General features: G+C 40.1%; 1 protein-coding gene across 4 annotated transcripts in view; it reads right to left on the minus strand.

Moving 5' to 3' along the window:
- SLC9B2 (solute carrier family 9 member B2) overlaps nucleotides 1-16,478 on the minus strand; it is a 504,139-nt gene that overhangs the window by 14,541 nt on the left and 473,120 nt on the right. For 3 of the 4 annotated variants that reach the window (XM_044062122.1, XM_044062121.1, XM_044062118.1), the window contains exon 12: nucleotides 2,713-2,914. The exons of the other annotated variant lie outside the window; for it this stretch is intronic. In XM_044062122.1, coding sequence (XP_043918057.1) covers nucleotides 2,713-2,914 — 202 coding nt within the window. The remainder of the gene's footprint in view (nucleotides 1-2,712; nucleotides 2,915-16,478) is intronic. 4 annotated transcript variants of the gene reach the window in all.

Genomic DNA, 16,478 nt, shown 5'->3' on the forward strand with positions numbered 1-16,478 from the left:
GGCCCGGAGGACCTTATAAGCCTAGCCAAGAATTTCACCCATGTTCCCATAAAGTCAACACCTGTTTTCCCTGTCCAGCAGGGGCACAGGTAGGATCCCAGGTGTATATTTTCTGTTTCCCATCGAGTCATCTAGGTTACTCTTAAAGAGGGCTAGTGAGGTACTCTGCTTGACATGAGAGACAAAGTCTATTCCACAGATAGGGGAGTCACTGGGACACAAATCTATCCTGCCAACAAGTTCCATTAATGTCACAGACAGGGACTATATTCCTAGTGACTAGGGATGTGTTGTTATTTGAAAGCAATTCCCTACCATATATCTGATCTAGTTCTCTAGTTTATGAAATGTTATGGCAATATCACCTGCAGAACAATTTTGATGTAACACAAGCAATTTATTCTTCCAGCACAGCAGGCACAGCTTTTGTAGATGAAGCACTGAAATGCAAAGTTGTTTGTCAGCAGCATCTGCATTAGTAACATTTTTCTTTAATGTGGAATTATTCAAATACCCTGTGCTACATAAGGCTAATGGCATGATGCTAGTGATAGTTATAGAATTTCATGTAGTTTATCCAAAAGCAACCAATATAGTACATACAGTTTATTTCTTCATAACAATAAGGGGTGTACCATAGTCAAAGTGGCTGTACCTGCTGTTGGGGGTGGGGGCTCTGTGGATGAAAGTACCTTATGCTCTTATCACCTGGTCATTTTAAACAGTCTTTAATCTGGCTTTCCAGGTCTAGCATGCATGTGTGTGAAGTTAGAATATTTTGGCTATTAAAACAAATTTCAAATGTGACTTTGATCATTATTAATTTGATTGCATATACAAGAAGGATGCAGTCAATTCAGTCCCAGTCCATATTCAAATGCAACTTAAATCTTTGGATGGGAAACAGAAAATTTACCTGAAGACTACCCCTTGTACTTCTAATGGACAGGTGCAACCCCTAAATGCTTTATCCCATGCATGGGTCCCTTTAAATTGTTTATGGTATGATCCCAGTTATTCTCATTAGGGTAATATATAATTATCAACCATGGGATGGGTAAGGCCAATCTATAACCAAATGGGATTGGTTATTTCAAGTACAAAAAGGGAAACAGGCTTAAAATGGCTCACAAGGGCAGCTAGTCTAGTAGTCTTGTATTTACCTATGAACCTGTGAACCTATATGATATAGTTACATGACTAATGCTTTACCTGTACTCTTTTTAGAGGATAGTGTTGGCATGATGGTTATGATATTTGCTTTCAGACACAAGGTGCAGGGTTTGATTCTCACATGGGTTAATTGGCTAGGCTTAAAATGGCCCACAAGGGCAGTTAGCCTAGTACTAATCTATGAACCTATGAAAATAAGTCTTAAAATTTTCATAATCATTTACACCTGGATAATGGCAACTGGTGGTGTAGTTAGTGAAAAACAGATATCAAGGGGAGTGAGCAGCATACCACATCACTGTCCAGACTGGAAGTCATCCTTTCTGTTTCTGCTGAAATGTCAGTATTGTATTGTCTATTTTTTTTTTTTTAGTGGCAGCAGTGCTAACTCTAATGCCAAGTACAGCTACTGAGGTAGTGTTTCTGGAATTGGGCCAGGTGAAGCTTTTTATAAAAATTATATGGATTGATTGAAGAGTGCAAGTGGGATAGCTCTCCCTGCAAAAATATTTTTGTATTTTTTTTAATGTGAATTGTGTTTGTGCTCCTTTGGAATCAGTCCTTTAAGACTGCAGGTCTATGACGTGATCACAACAGAGTCAACAGCCTGTCAGCAAGCTGTTTCTGCAGTGGGTATAGGCTGTCCAAGTACCTGCACCAGTGATGGGACTTTGCCTTTTTTCCCCCTTTTAACCATCAATGGCAAAGGTTAACATCTTCCTTTATGACAGGCTGCATTTTCAGTGTAATAGGAATGCACTTCACTAGAACAAGAGACTGAATGGAGCTTTTAGATGTTTCCTTTCGCATCTTTTTTTTGTAAGGTCTTCCTTTAGACTACTTGAGTAGTTCATTCACTTTAGAAGCACTTGGCCCAGACTTAGTCTTGCATCCCATAACTTCATCTGACATACTCCTCTGAGACTTGGCCTCATTCTTTTTTTGTTTAACTTTTGCCATTTCATGTATGAAAAAAAGGCTTTAAGTTTAATTACCTTAAAGCTCTGCTAAATCTTTCACAGTGCTCACAACTAGGGAACCATACAGTGCCCCAGGATTCAGAATACACACTTAATAAAGTCTTTAGGGGTTATCTGTCCAACATAAGCACAACTTTAGTACATAAGATGTTTCATTACAGCATTACAACTGATTTGGTTTCAACAATTAGAAGGAGAGTAAATGTTTTAATATGTGTTGGCATAAATCACAGGCAGACATAAGTGAAAAACTACTTGTGAAATGAAAATGCAGCTAAACAGCAATTGGTTTTAAAGCAGTAACAGTAACTGAATATGACAGATGGTAATACTACCATTAAATGAGGTGAAAACAAATGATGCCACAGGAGCAATAGTGTGACCCCAGCCTTAACCATATGAAAGGGGACATTCAACAACATGAAACGTTGGCCAGATGACTAATGCTGTTAAGTAGAAGGCCAAATGTACGTTGCTATAAGAATCCTAAAAAATATATTGGTCATTTAGCTCTTTCCAATAACATACTTACAGCCAACACTTTTAAAACGAAGGATACCTGCTGTTTTGTTGTCTGTGTTGCTGTCTGTGTTGGTTTTATGTAGCATCCTTGGCCCAGCCAATCCAATGATTAGGGCTCCTATTGGGGCTGTGATTAGGATTGCCAAAAAGGCTACAGTGAGAACATTCATCCCAAACTCCTCTGCTTCTTTATCACCTCGATTTCTTGCTGTATCAAGAGCTACTGATCCAATTGCGGCCTGTTTTAAAGTAAAGGACAGTTAATATAACCATAACCCAAGTTATGAAGGAAAAATAAAGTTATGTACTTGCCATCATAGTACATCTGTGTTGTCTTAATTTTCATCCATTCCAACCTTTGGGTTGTGGGATCTTATCAGATTCAACCTTGGTGCTTTCTTCTGAAGTTGTGGATTTGAGGCTGTGACTCCTCTCCTACCCACAGTTCCCTCTTCTCCACTAAATTACCTTAGATCAAGTTTGCTGATTTATACCTAACATTACCTCCCTCCCTCCCTCCTATAACTGAATAAACCTTTAAAGTGTCACAGATGAGGAACAAGTTAATAAAACAGTAAGGTGCAAAAGGAAATTCTTAACAGGCCGGGTCTTTGGTGAGGTCAGCCCAGTCACTAGAAACTTTAGTGATGATGTTGGAAGGGGGAAGGAGGGAGAGATGATTAACCAGGTGAAAATGAGACAACATGGATCTGTCATTATTGTAACTACATAACGTTTGTATCCAATGTTGTCTATTTTCACTTAATTCAACCTTTGGGATACATTCCCAAGCTGCAAAAAGCACCTGGGTGGCTTCAAGGAACGGCATTCATGAGAATAGTTGAATCAAAGATGAATGTGTTGTAGACTGCATGTCTAATTTGTAATGAGATACAAAGGTGTTCACCATGGGCCATATTGCTGCTGCACAAATGACATCAATGGGAATCTCTTCATGAATGTTGTAGAAGTATCTCTCACTCTATTTAAATGGGCTTTTGGTTTCATGTGTAGGGATAAACTCTGGTCATTATAAACAAAAGAAATGCAGTCCGACAGCAATTTAGAAATTGTGACATCTGCTATACTTCTGCCCAATTTCGCTTTGGAGGAGGATACAAATAGTTGATCTGACTTTCTTATATTCGTTGGTACTATGTATATAGCATTTCAGCTCTCTGTGAACATCTAATGTGTGAACAAGTATTCCCCTTTATTTGGGAACCTGGGGGAAAGACTGGTAAATCAACTGATTGACTGAAGTTTACTTTAGATATCAACTTTGGTTTGCAGGAAGAATTTGTTCTCAGTGCTGCCCTGTCTTCATGGAAAATGAAGTATGGTAGTTTGCAAGACAGCGCTTGTAATTCAGAAATCTGTCTAGTGAGATAACTGCGACTATTAAATGGCCTTTCATGAAAGATCCTTGACATCTACTGAGACTGCTGGTTCAAAGGAGTTTTGGGTTAAGGCTTGAAGCATAATAGTGATGTCCTATGGGGGAGCTGGATCCCTAATTGGAGATCTGAGCAAGAAAGTACCCCTGAAAAAGGCTTTGGAGATTTTAAGAGAGGTAATATAGAAGTCATTACACCCTAAGTGGAAATTTGAAATGGCAGCCATCTGAAATTTGATAGTAGAGAAGCTAGACCCTTTCTGAAAAAGTTCTGATAGGAAATCTAAGATTAGTCACCACTGCTTGGTTGAGGGACTACTGCTGAGGCAGTAGAATCGACCTACACAACTTGTCTGCTAGCCCATCGGACATCCCTGGTATGTGTGCTGCTATTAGAAAATGATGGGAATACATCATCCATTTCCACAACCTCATGGTCTCCCGACAAAGTGGATATGACCATGTTCCTCCTTGTTTGCTGACGTACCAGACCACTACCATGTTTTCAGTCAGAATGGAAACCATACCCTTGGAGATGAGGTCTTGAAAGGCCTGTAATGCTAGAAGGACTGCTCTTATCTCCAAGACACTGATGTGAAGTTTGGCCTCTTAGTGTGACCAAGCACTGACCAACCACCTTGAACTGTCTTTCCCTTAAAATCCCTACTCCCACCCTAGAAGGGAAGCATCTGTGCTTACTGTGGCCTGGGGAATGTATGTGGACAAAAAGGTCTCCTATTATTACTAGTGGACAGGTTACTATTTGATATGATCTCTACAAACTTGTGTAAGATGAATTCTGGCATCAATAGGGTGCAGACTTTGTGATCAACAGACTGCAAGAGTCCACTGTAACACTCTAATGTAGTATGTCACCAGGGGAAGTACTGTGATGGTAGAGGCCGTCAAAGTGAACAGAGACAATGAATCAACCTTGCTTGAGAAACAGGATGTTGAGTTACTTGAGAGGCCACTGTTCTTAAAGATAGCATCTGGAAGCTTGGCAATTTTCAGACCTGTGTTGATGTGACATCCTATAAACTCTATTTGTTGTGTGGGAGAAGGTTGTTTTTCTGATTTATTTACTGTGATCCTCAGTAAATCTGTAAGGCAGAGTAGTATTTCCTGTTGTACCAGGAGATCCCTGGAAGTAGCAGTAAGGAGCCAATAATTTAGGTACCAGAAGACCTGGATCCCTTGTAGTCAGAGAAGAGCTACTACCACTGCCATAACGTTCATGCACACCTGAGGGGGGCTCTGGTGAGGCAAAAGGGCAAGGCTCTGAATTGAAAATGACTGGCTCCAAGATGGAAATAATGGAATCTCCTGAATTGTCTCTGTATTTTTTATGTGAAAGTAGGTGTCCTGGAGATCTGTAGAGCATATCCAATCATCTTTCTTCCACAGAGGTAATATGGACTGCACCGTGCCCATCCAGAACTTTGTTTGTCTCACAAATCAATGGAGATATCTGAGGTCCAATATTGGCCTGAGGTCCCTTATCTTCTTTGGGACTAAAAAGAACCTGGAATAACCTCTGGGTCCTAACCAGTCTCGAGGGACCTGTTGGATGACTTTTTTTTTCTAACAACTTTGAAACCTCTGTTGTTGCAGATTCCAAATGATTGGGTGTAACATTGGGACCCTTTAACTTCTGCTTCTTTTTTTTTTTTTTTTTTTTGGAGGATACAAAAAGGGAATGGTATAGCCTCTGATGATTATCTTTAGCACCAGGAATTCAAAGTAATATTTTGCCAGGCTTGTGAGTGTAAGGATGAGCCCCCGTGACTGCTTCCAGAGTGTGGCAGTCAGGCAACCCTTCAGGAGTGCTGCTAGGGTTTCTTGGCAAAAGGACTACAAAAACCCTAGTTATGTGGTCTGCCTCTGCCGCTGGATGTGACATCCATTTGAGTTACCTCTGCCCTGCCTCTGGAGGGTCTGTCTCCAGGAGTGTCTTGGTGGTAACCCTGCGATTTTGTGAATCACATCTTCTTACTACCCCTTTAAATCCTAGAAAAGTTTCTCTGTGGAGTGGAGAAATGGATTCCCACAGCAGACAGGTTCTTACCATCCTGATCACTCCTCGTAAATGTTTCTTTTTATTTTGTCCAAAAAGGGTGGAGCCATCAAACTGAACAGTAATAAAAGACATCTTAAAGCTTTCCACAAAATCACAAAGATGCACCCAGGAATGCCGACACATACTGATGCTACTGCCTGCTGCTCTAGCTGTACCATTTGCTGCATTAGAAAGCAGATGCATAGCCATGTTAGATGTGGATTGTAGGATAGACAGTTGGGAATATACCGATGTCCTTCTATATCACTGTTTCAATATTCTAAACAGAAGAGATCTCCTGCCCAGGGCAGGCCAATGCTCGGCCAATATACAAAAGCCTAATGATCTTGTATGCGCAGCACATCACCCTTATGCTCCCCACACAGAATGTAGAGCATAAAAGGGATGTATGGATGCAACTCCCCAGAAATTCTTTGCTGCCAGTTCGAACACCATTATTGCTAGCTCATCTGAATGCCTCATTGCTGTACTAAATACCTAGCCACCAGGTAAGCGCCATGTTAGGGTTGTTTTTTTTTCAGGAAGTTTTTATGTTTCTGTGCATCTTCCTTTCATTTTCAGTTCTCTGCTTTGCCCTTTGGCCTTTCTACAGCCTCAAGGATTTTGACAAAATGCCTAGCTCTTATAATTGCTTTCTGCAGGCTCCAAGGCATTCAGACCTTTCCTTATCTAGACAACCTGTTGCTTTGGCCACCTTCTCCCATTTGCCTGTCATAGGATCTGGAGTTCACCGTCTCTTTTCTTCAAAGTCCGGGGTTCGCTATCAACTTCCAAAAGTCCATCCTAATTCTCTCACAGGATCATGTTTATCTGGGATGCAGGATTCAGACTTTGCCAATGCTGGCCTCTTTTCCACCTCCAAAAGTTTTGTCATTGACAGCTGTCTTTCTTCTTTTTCTGAGTGACATGCCAGACAGGGAATTTCTTCAGGCCCTGGGATTCATGGACACTTCTATTTCAATGCTTCCTCTTACCAGACTGCAGATGTGGAAGCTTCAATGATACCTCAAGTCAATAACCACAAAGAAGGTCACAACTCAAGCAAATGGTTTTCTGAAAAATAAAAATGTTCAAAAAAAGCCACAGCAGCATTCAATGGACCAACCAAAAGGATGAAGAAGCCACAGCATGTATAAATAAGTAAAAAACAGATGAACTTTATTGTAGATTATCGTTTTCATGATGTTACACACCACTTCATCAGACCATAACTGCATATGCAACTACAGCAAGATATATACTACTCATAGTATAATCAACAGCCAATCAAAATCTAACAGTAATTAACTATTAATCAGCACATCATTAAACACAAACCATCAAAATCTAAACTAAAACAATGTCTAAAAAATGTATATAGCATTCACTTTGAACTAAAATATATGTATTGTACATACACTAAAACTATATACAAAACAGCCTAATAACTATTTAAAAAGCCTTCTATTTTTCAAAACTGGTTTCAGGGGAATCCTTTCATTCAGCCCCTTCCCCCTATCTGCTCTTAACCTAATAATCCATCTTGTCTCCGATGTTTCAGTATAATTAATGATGTCACCCACTCGTTCATTCTCCCATATCTTCTCTATCACAAGGAATCTAAATGTATGCATTGCTCCCTCAATACAAACATGTTTGCCAAAGGATTTGTTAGGGCTCATTTTCTAATATTTAACAGGTGTTCCCTGATTTTAAATCTTATTTTTCTGTTGGGCTTCCCCACATAGAAAGCCGAGCGGACATTACACACTACTAAATATACCACATTCGAGGTATTGCAGTCAGCTGTCATGTTGAACTTAAACTCTTTGGTCAAATCTGGATGTTTAAACAAACTGGTGGTATCTATATATTCACAGTGATTGCATCTGGTGCAAGAGAAAGTTCCTTTTCTAGTATCATCTTCTACTTGCACAATATCTCTAGGATAGCACAACAGTCTTTTCAATTATTTTTTTTAAACAGAAAGTTGTTTTTTTCCCTGCTATACTTCTAATATCTGAATTGTGTGTTAAAACTGGCCAATACTTTTTAATAACATTGGTGACTATCTCAACATCTTTCGAAAAATATGTTGGTACTTGGACCATAGTGTTAGCATGTCTGGCTTGTTTATTACTTTATGTGAAGAAAAATAAGGTTTTCCAACATCATTCCTCAAAGTCACTGTTTCTTTTAAGATCTTCTGGATGGTGGCATCAGTATAACCTCTTTCTTCATATCTATTACTAAGGTCTATTAATTCCTTTTTAAATTCATCACCATTGGCCGTTAACCTAGAGACCCTTAACACCTGTCCTTTGACTACATTTCTAAAGATGTGCTTTGGATGCATGCTCTTTTTATGAAGCAATGTGTTCCTACGGCAATCCTTTCTGTGTATTCTGGTAGGAAGACCCCCATGTGATCCTTAGAGACCATAATATCTACAAATTCAATCTTACTATGTGAGCTCTTAAGATCAGACTTAAGGAAGGTAGTGCTATTTCCAATCTCTTGGTAAAAGCACCCCAATTTGGTCTCATCTCCACACCATAGCAAGAAAAGATCATCCACAAATCATCTGCAGAATACTATCTGATGCCATTTACTTGAATCCAAAACATGGCTATTCTCCCATGCGGCCATCACCAGGTTTGCATACCTGTTGGCACTGGAAGTGCCCATGGCCACACCATCTATCTGTATATATAACTTATGATCAAAGAACATGACATTGTGGGTCAATACTAACTCCATTAGAAGACACAAAAGATCCACACATTTATTATCATATGTCCCATCCAAAATCAGATACTAAGTAACTCAACTCCAGTTTCATTTGGAATAGAGGTAAACAGAGAGTGTACATCCAAAGTTGCAAGTAGGACCAAGTTGTTGTTACTCTCAAAATGTTGCATAAAATCATGCAAATCTTTCAAAAACTGTTTTCAGTCTTTCAAGATGCTTCGATTTTTCTCAACTACTGGTTTTAAATGCTTTTCTATATAGATAGATAAAGGTTCCCTGGACCAATTACATCCAGACACTATGGGTGTTAGAGGAGGGAACAATGGATCTTTATGAACATTCGGAAGTCCATGTATATGGGGGACAAGGGGTTTTGAAACCTTAAAATAATTATATAAATCCATAGTGATCTCATTATTAAGAAGGCATTCATACAAAATGTCATCCAACTTTTTAACATACCTTTCATCTCATCAGAGTTTATGGCTCTGTATGTTGAGACATCATTTAACATATCATTCATGGTATCATAATAATATCCACTATTCATTATTACTATTGGCCCACCCTTATCAGCTGGTTTGATCACTATTGTCGCATCTAATTCTAGATGTTTTAAAGCCTCATATTAATTCTTACTTAGATTGTGAAATTTATTACATCTATTAGGCTTACTTAAAGCTTCAAATATCTCATTTTCCCATAGGCCAATAAAAACATCCATCACAGGGTGGTTAGGTGGAAGAAATGTACTATTTTTTTTAAAACATTTAGCATTATCACTATTAAAATTTCTGAACATCAATTTTCAATAAGACATTCCTGCTAAATAAACTCAAGTCAAGAATAGTATCAGTTACCACTGTTCTTTGTGCCGGAATGAAAGAAAGGCCCCTTTCAAGTAGGCTCAGTTCATCAGCTGTTAAAACCCTTGAAGAGATATTCCATACTTAACAGCATTTATCTCTTAATTTTTCCAAGTTCTTTTTGCTGTTCTGGATGTTGGTGAGTCCAGAAATATTTTCCTCTTGGTGCGGCCCCTGCTGAAAAACTGTCCTCTCCTTTCTTGTTAGTCCAAAGTCGATAACCTGATCGGTAAAACTCAAAAAACCGGGCCCTAATTTGTCATGTGCTGTAATGCTTGTTCACGAACATTCACGGATATTTGGTCTGTTTCATCTATGTTGCCTGCAGCTTGAATATTCTTATCAAATAATTCCAACATTCGTCTGGGATCCACATCTCCTTTCACTCTCTTATTTTTATCATTGCTGGTAGATACTGATGTCATCGCGACCTCTAGTTTTGGAAGAGGGTTTATCTTCCGTTTAGCTCCTAATCTTTCATTCACTTATGTGTTCTCATTAAGGGAATTGATTTCTGTTGTTACTTCAGTTTCAGTAGACCAGCCAATCCATTCTCTTAAGGTGGTCTGGCCTTGTACATATTCACTTGTATGATTTTTCAGCCACACAAAAACATGACCCTCCTTAAAGTCTCTCTTGTCTCTTTCCAACTTATTGTACTTTTGCCGTAGTAACCTATTTTCAAATACAGTTACTGACTCTAAGACATTGCTTAGTTTCTCATCAACGAATTCTCGTGGGTAATTAAAATATAATGATTCTTGTGCACTGACAATCACTTCTCTTAACACTGTCTCTTCTTTCTCAGAGAACTCCATCAGGAGGCGAATGTAGTTAAAGCTTATTTCAAGATTTAGTTGCTGCCATCTAGAGAGTAGTTCTGGATGCCGATCCCCGTGATTAGGCATTTTAAGAACTCTTAAGCCCCTAGGAACAACATGATGCTTAAGACAAGCCTCAAGATGATGGTACCTCAATTCAGTTTGGCTGCAGCACTGTCACCCTCTGGATTTAAGTGTACCTCTCCTTTACTGTCTAAAGAAAGAATTTGAGTGGTGGATTCAACAGTTTGCTCTCAACACATGCCTGCCTTTTCAGTCTCCAGTCCCTTCTCAAGCAATGTTTACTGATGCCTCATACATGGGGGTGAGGGGGCTTCTTTTGGTCACCTGAAAGTTCAGCGTCTCTGGCCACTCAGCAGAAGTCAGACCATATCAATATCAAAGAAATGAGAGCTCTGATTGTGGCTCCAAGCTTTTTCCCCATGTTTTCTCCAGGCCTCTTGAAGGTGCACACAGACGACAGCACAGTGATGTGGTATGTCAACAAGAAGTGAGGCAGAAAATCTAACCTCCTCTGCAGGATGGCTCTTTAGGCTTGGGAGGTAGCTCTCAGTTATCAGTTAAAGCTTCAGGCAGTATACATTTCCTCAGACAAAATCTAATGGCAGACTCTCTGAGCAGGTTCAAAACACAGGTTCATGAATGGATGCTTGACAAAGTTGTGTATCTGGACATTGTCCATCGGTGGGGTAATGCTCAGATAGAACGTTTTGCCTCCCCTCTGAACAGGCAGCTTCCTCTCTTCTGTTCAGGAGTGCCATGCCATCTGGCATGGAAGACGAATGCCCTTTCTTTTCCTAGTAAGGGGATGTTTCTTTATTCTTTCCCTCCTCTCCCTCTACTTCCAATAGTCCTGAAGGAGATTCAGCTGGACTCCCCAAAAATCTTGCTACTGACTCCCTTTTGGCCAAGACAGCACAGGTTCCCCCTCTTAATGCATCTGGCTGGGGGCAATCACCATAAGTTACCTGACTGGCTGGCTCTCATCACATAGGACAAGGGGTTTCTCATCCATCCTCACTTGTCCACTCTTGACCTGATGCTGTGGATGATAGGGTTTTGATCCTTTTCAGGCACCTCTTTTCTGAGGACGTGCTCAGATTTTTACAGGAGTAAAGGAAACCCTCAACCAGAAAATCTTACATGTCCAAATAGAAAAGATTTTTCTGTCTGGTGGCATGCTTGTAACAGGACCCTTTTTCAGTGGGGGTCCCTCTGGTCCTTTCTTATTTGTGTGAATTGCTCCAGTCTGGCCTGGCCTATTCTGTGAAGGTCCATTTGACAGCCATTTCTGCTTGTCTGCTCTTGAATTCACCTTTGTCTTCTCATTTTGAGGTCAATTTCTTAAAGGCATCCAAGGAAACCTATTCCTCTTCCTTGGGACCTTAATTCTGTTTAGAAAAAAATAACTCAGACTCATTTTAAGCCCACAGATTCTGCTTGTTTGCGACATTGTACCTGGAAGACTGTTTTGTTGCTGGCTCTTACTTCTGCTTGGAGGGTTTCTGAGATACAAGCCTTTATGGCCACCCCCCAGGACAGGGTGTCCCTTTGTACTAATCCTTTTATACCCAAGGTAGTAAATGAGTTGTCCTTGAATCACTTGGTACAACTCCCTTCCTTTTTTCCTTCTCCACAGTCTGCTATTAAGAGTGTCCTGCATACCCTGGATTTGCATAAACAGCTCAAGTACTATTTGGATAAAACTAAGGCCATTCATATGTCTGATCAGCTTTTTGTTTCCTTTTATCATAGGACATGGGGTTTGGCTATTTCTAAGCAAACCATCTCCTCGTGGATATCTAAGACCATTTCCTTTTGTTATACGTTTCATGGCAAATTTCTGTCTACTTCTGTTAGTGCTCATTCAACTAGGGCTGTTACCTCTTCTGATGCCCTCTTCAAGGGGTTGCGCACTAATTCCATCCTTGAAGCTGCTACTTGGTCTTCAATGCATACCTTTACTAAGTATTATAAGTTGGATATGGTTTCTAGGGCCAGAGCAGGTTTTGCTCAAACCATTTTATATGGGTTTGTTGAGGGCTCTTCTCAGTCTTCTACCTCCCACTCTCTTTCTTGATCTTTTTCACTCTCCTCCTTTAACAAATACTGTAACAGTGATATGAAAGGACATAGTACAGTTGTGTAAAATCTTATCATAACAGTAGGTGCTCCTCTCTTCACTGTTGCAGTATTCACTCCCTCCTTTGAAACCCCTCTTGTTTGTTATGGCTTTTATTTTGGATTCCCTTCTGACTGAGGGTTTCCCCTTTTTCTTCTGCCTCTTTTCCTTCTTGATGTGCATAGGCTCCTCTGTCTTATGGAGACTGTACTCTTCTGGGGCAATTCTGTTCTGGGTAGTTGCATCCCTTCATCACTTTTATGCACTACATTCTGTGCAGGGAACATAAGTGTGACGTATGGTGCATACAAAATTATTAGGCTTTAGTACACTGGCCAAGTGTCAGGTTGCCCTGGGCAGGAGATCTCTTCTGTTTAGAGAACTGCAACAGTGAAGAGAAGGACATCTAGTGTTAAGGTAAGATTTTACACAACTGTACTTTTTTTCAGCATCCACTGGTAAGTTACCCACAAGGGACTTGAAAAGCTCCTTGGTCAGGTCCCTCCTACAGCGATTCTTACGTGTGAGGTAATTCAGTGCTATTTGTACAAAAGTCACTAAAGCATAAGTCCATTTCTGCAATCTCTCCAGCACCATTGACTCCCTGTTGGGGAATGAACAGATGAACTCTCCTCAGACAGTTCCTTTTTCATGGCTGCTGCTACTACCATGGCATCTACTGGTGGTCATTTAGTCCAATGTTTCCCATCTTTTGGGGGCCACTAAAATTCTGCCTGGCTTTTCCACTACATTTTGGTCCTTCCATGCACACTGTGCCACAAGATCTATGAGGACATATGCAGGCACTACCACCCTGGACACAGATAACTCAATACCAAAGGCCTTGAGGAACACAGATTCATCAGAGGAAGGGGTTTCGGTAGACCAACCCCCCTTCTGTTTCATCAATTCTAGGATGTTACCAAATATGATGTCTTCTAGGGGGGGGATCTAAGGGACCCTTCACCTTCATCCAAAGTTCTGTCTTCAGTGACAGAATCCGGAGAAGAGTCTAAGTGCTTCCATTTGCCTGTCTGTTTTCTAGGACCTTGTCTCTGAAGGACTTCTGGAAACAGGTCTGAATCAGACTGGGAAATCGAGTGTCAGGTAACCTCCAATTCTATAGGTACTGACTGTCCCTATCAAGCAGAACGAGAGGAATAAGTCACAAGGTCCACTGGGAGTTGGAAAGGACTCGAGGATCACACCTGACTTCTTGGCCCAGCAAAGGCCTGTTCAAAAGCCTTGAAAGCCGATGCCACAATAGAAGCCAAGGAAATGTTCCCCCTATCCAAAGCCTCAGAAACTTTCCCCAGTCCAATCAAGGTCAGCTCCAAGGGAGAGAATTCAGAGGCTTGATAGTAGGAGACAGCTCTGAAAACTTCAAAGTTGTTTCCCTCTTTGGCTCTAGGACTCATCTCAATCTGAGAGTATCAGAGTTGAGAGAGTAAGGGATGTTGTAGATGCCAAAGTTCCTCAAACTGCTGGCTCTAAATGAGGTGTGCCAGAAAAGCTCGGACCAGTAGAGACTGGATCCAAAGGGCAGGCTGGTACCAGACAGAAAAAAGGAGAGGTAGATGGACCTGTACCCAGAGTGCCTTGGGGGGGGCGGAGCAGGGAGAACTCCATGTTGGAGTTGTGTTCTCACGAACTTCCTCACCATATGGTCGACGTCCATTTCAGTAAGGTTTCTAGTGGACTGAGCTGACCTTGATGATGATGATGCCACCAACTGCAGTCTGGAGTACCATCTCTTCTGTAGGATAAGCGAATGGATCCTAGGATTCACCGTCTCTGGTGAGAACATAGCTTGAGAGGGACATCAGATATGGATAACTGGTGGATCCGACTTCCTTGGAGTTTTGGGTGCTGAACCCGAAAGATGTGTTAGATCCAGAGACCTTTTTCTGGATTTCTCAGATCTTTTCTCTTTAGAGCTTTTTCTCTGTAGACTTCTCTAATTCTGTTTGTTTTTTCCTTTGACTTCTCCCTTTCCTTTTCCTTCCTTTTCTCGACTTTACTGCCTAGCAAAAGTGAAGCTGGCATAGGAGTAGAAGACATGAACTGAGAGGAAGAATATCTTGCCTGAGAGAGGAGCAAGCCTTTCAAAATAAGTTTCTCTTTCCTGCATTGAATGGTCCTGGACCCAAACTAAGCACAGGTATCACAGTCAGCCTCCAGATGGGCAGAACCTAAACAATATACACTAAAAAACGAGTAGTCAGAAAAACATTACAGGGTTATATAATATTACTTTTCTTGAAAAAAAGTCACACAGAAACAAGTACTGACAGTAACCTATCTTTAAAAACTGTCTTAAAACTGTTTCCACACTACTGTATTAATACTATTAAAAAATATTTATGGTGAAAGAGCTAAAATAGCGAAAAAAGCACTTCTACGGAACAAATATGCTAATAGCCTAAAAAGGAATATGTAGGAGCCAAAAACAGCTAGTATTTTTGAAAGAAAGAACACTTTCACATATTGTGAAAAGCAGAGCTCTTGGGCACAGATCTGGAAGACTCAGGTGGCAAATGAGATCTGAGGTTATTCAACAGAGAGGAGGAAATTAAGACTAGGGGAGGAGTCAGAGCCTCGGATCCACAGCCTCAAAAGATGGTGCCAAGGTTGGTTCCGACTGGATCCAACAATCCAAAGGTTGAAATGGACGAAAATAGATGTCAGACCCAGATGTTTAATCACTTACCATGATATCATAATTATTTAAAATTGGCAACAAAAGTAGGAAAAACATCTACAAATGACAGCAGTTGATTACTTTAGCTAAAATATACAAGTGTTAGGACTTGCTTGTATTTTAAGTTCACCAATATTTTACGAGGGGAAAAAACAATAGTTAGTAATAGGCCCAATTTAAATGGAATATTACTTCTCTCTAATAACCCACACTTGTGTCATTTTGTTTAACTGACTGAAGGTTATGAATTATTTAGTGCCCAGGGATTATGCAAATGGGTGTGGGGAGTTGGGATTCATAATCCAGTATCAAAGCAGGAAAACTGAATCTTTTTATAAGAATACACTTAAGTTTTCTTCCATTTGTTCTATTACCAAATATGATTTTTATTTACATTTTACTACAAGCAACATTTAAGTGTGTGTCAGAATTTAACTACTTTTTTCCTTTACAAATAACATGGCATAGGCTTGCTCAGAATAAAATGACAACAAGTAGCTATAAATGAAAGGTAAAAACAGTAATGTAAATTGATTGAAAGAACAAAATGCTTTTATCAAACTGTGGGACTTGATTTTAATTAATGACTTAAAGAAAATAAATTATTCATTTAATATCTGGGTCTTAATTTTAAACTTGTTACAAACTGAACAGAATAACCTTGCAAACATCTTAAAGCTATAAAGATTTCCTAAACATTATACTGATCACTAATTCCTGTACACCCCTCTCTTAAATAACATAACAACTGCCACTACTGCACATTGGTTTTAAATTTTGGAAGACTAGAAGTATAAAATTATTCGAAATGGTTTTAGTATGCATTGCAGTTTTACTTACACTAAATTACCATAACTGTAGATGTTTGAGTATGTTCATCATTGCAAAAGTGCTGGTGGAACTGTTGCTGTAGAAGGCAATGTTTGGCCTGACTTCCAGAACTTTTCCCTCTTTCTCCTCCTGATTGGGCAGAACAGCCTCCCTTCTGGATGTCAGTGAGCCTGTGGTATAGGAGATATGTCTGCCCACACCATCTTCAATTCATACTTGCCCCATCAGCTGCAGA

This window comes from Protopterus annectens, chromosome 2.part1 (genome assembly GCF_019279795.1).
Source record: "Protopterus annectens isolate FY-2018-M chromosome 2.part1, PAN1.0, whole genome shotgun sequence".
NCBI classification, from domain to species: domain Eukaryota; kingdom Metazoa; phylum Chordata; order Ceratodontiformes; family Protopteridae; genus Protopterus; species Protopterus annectens.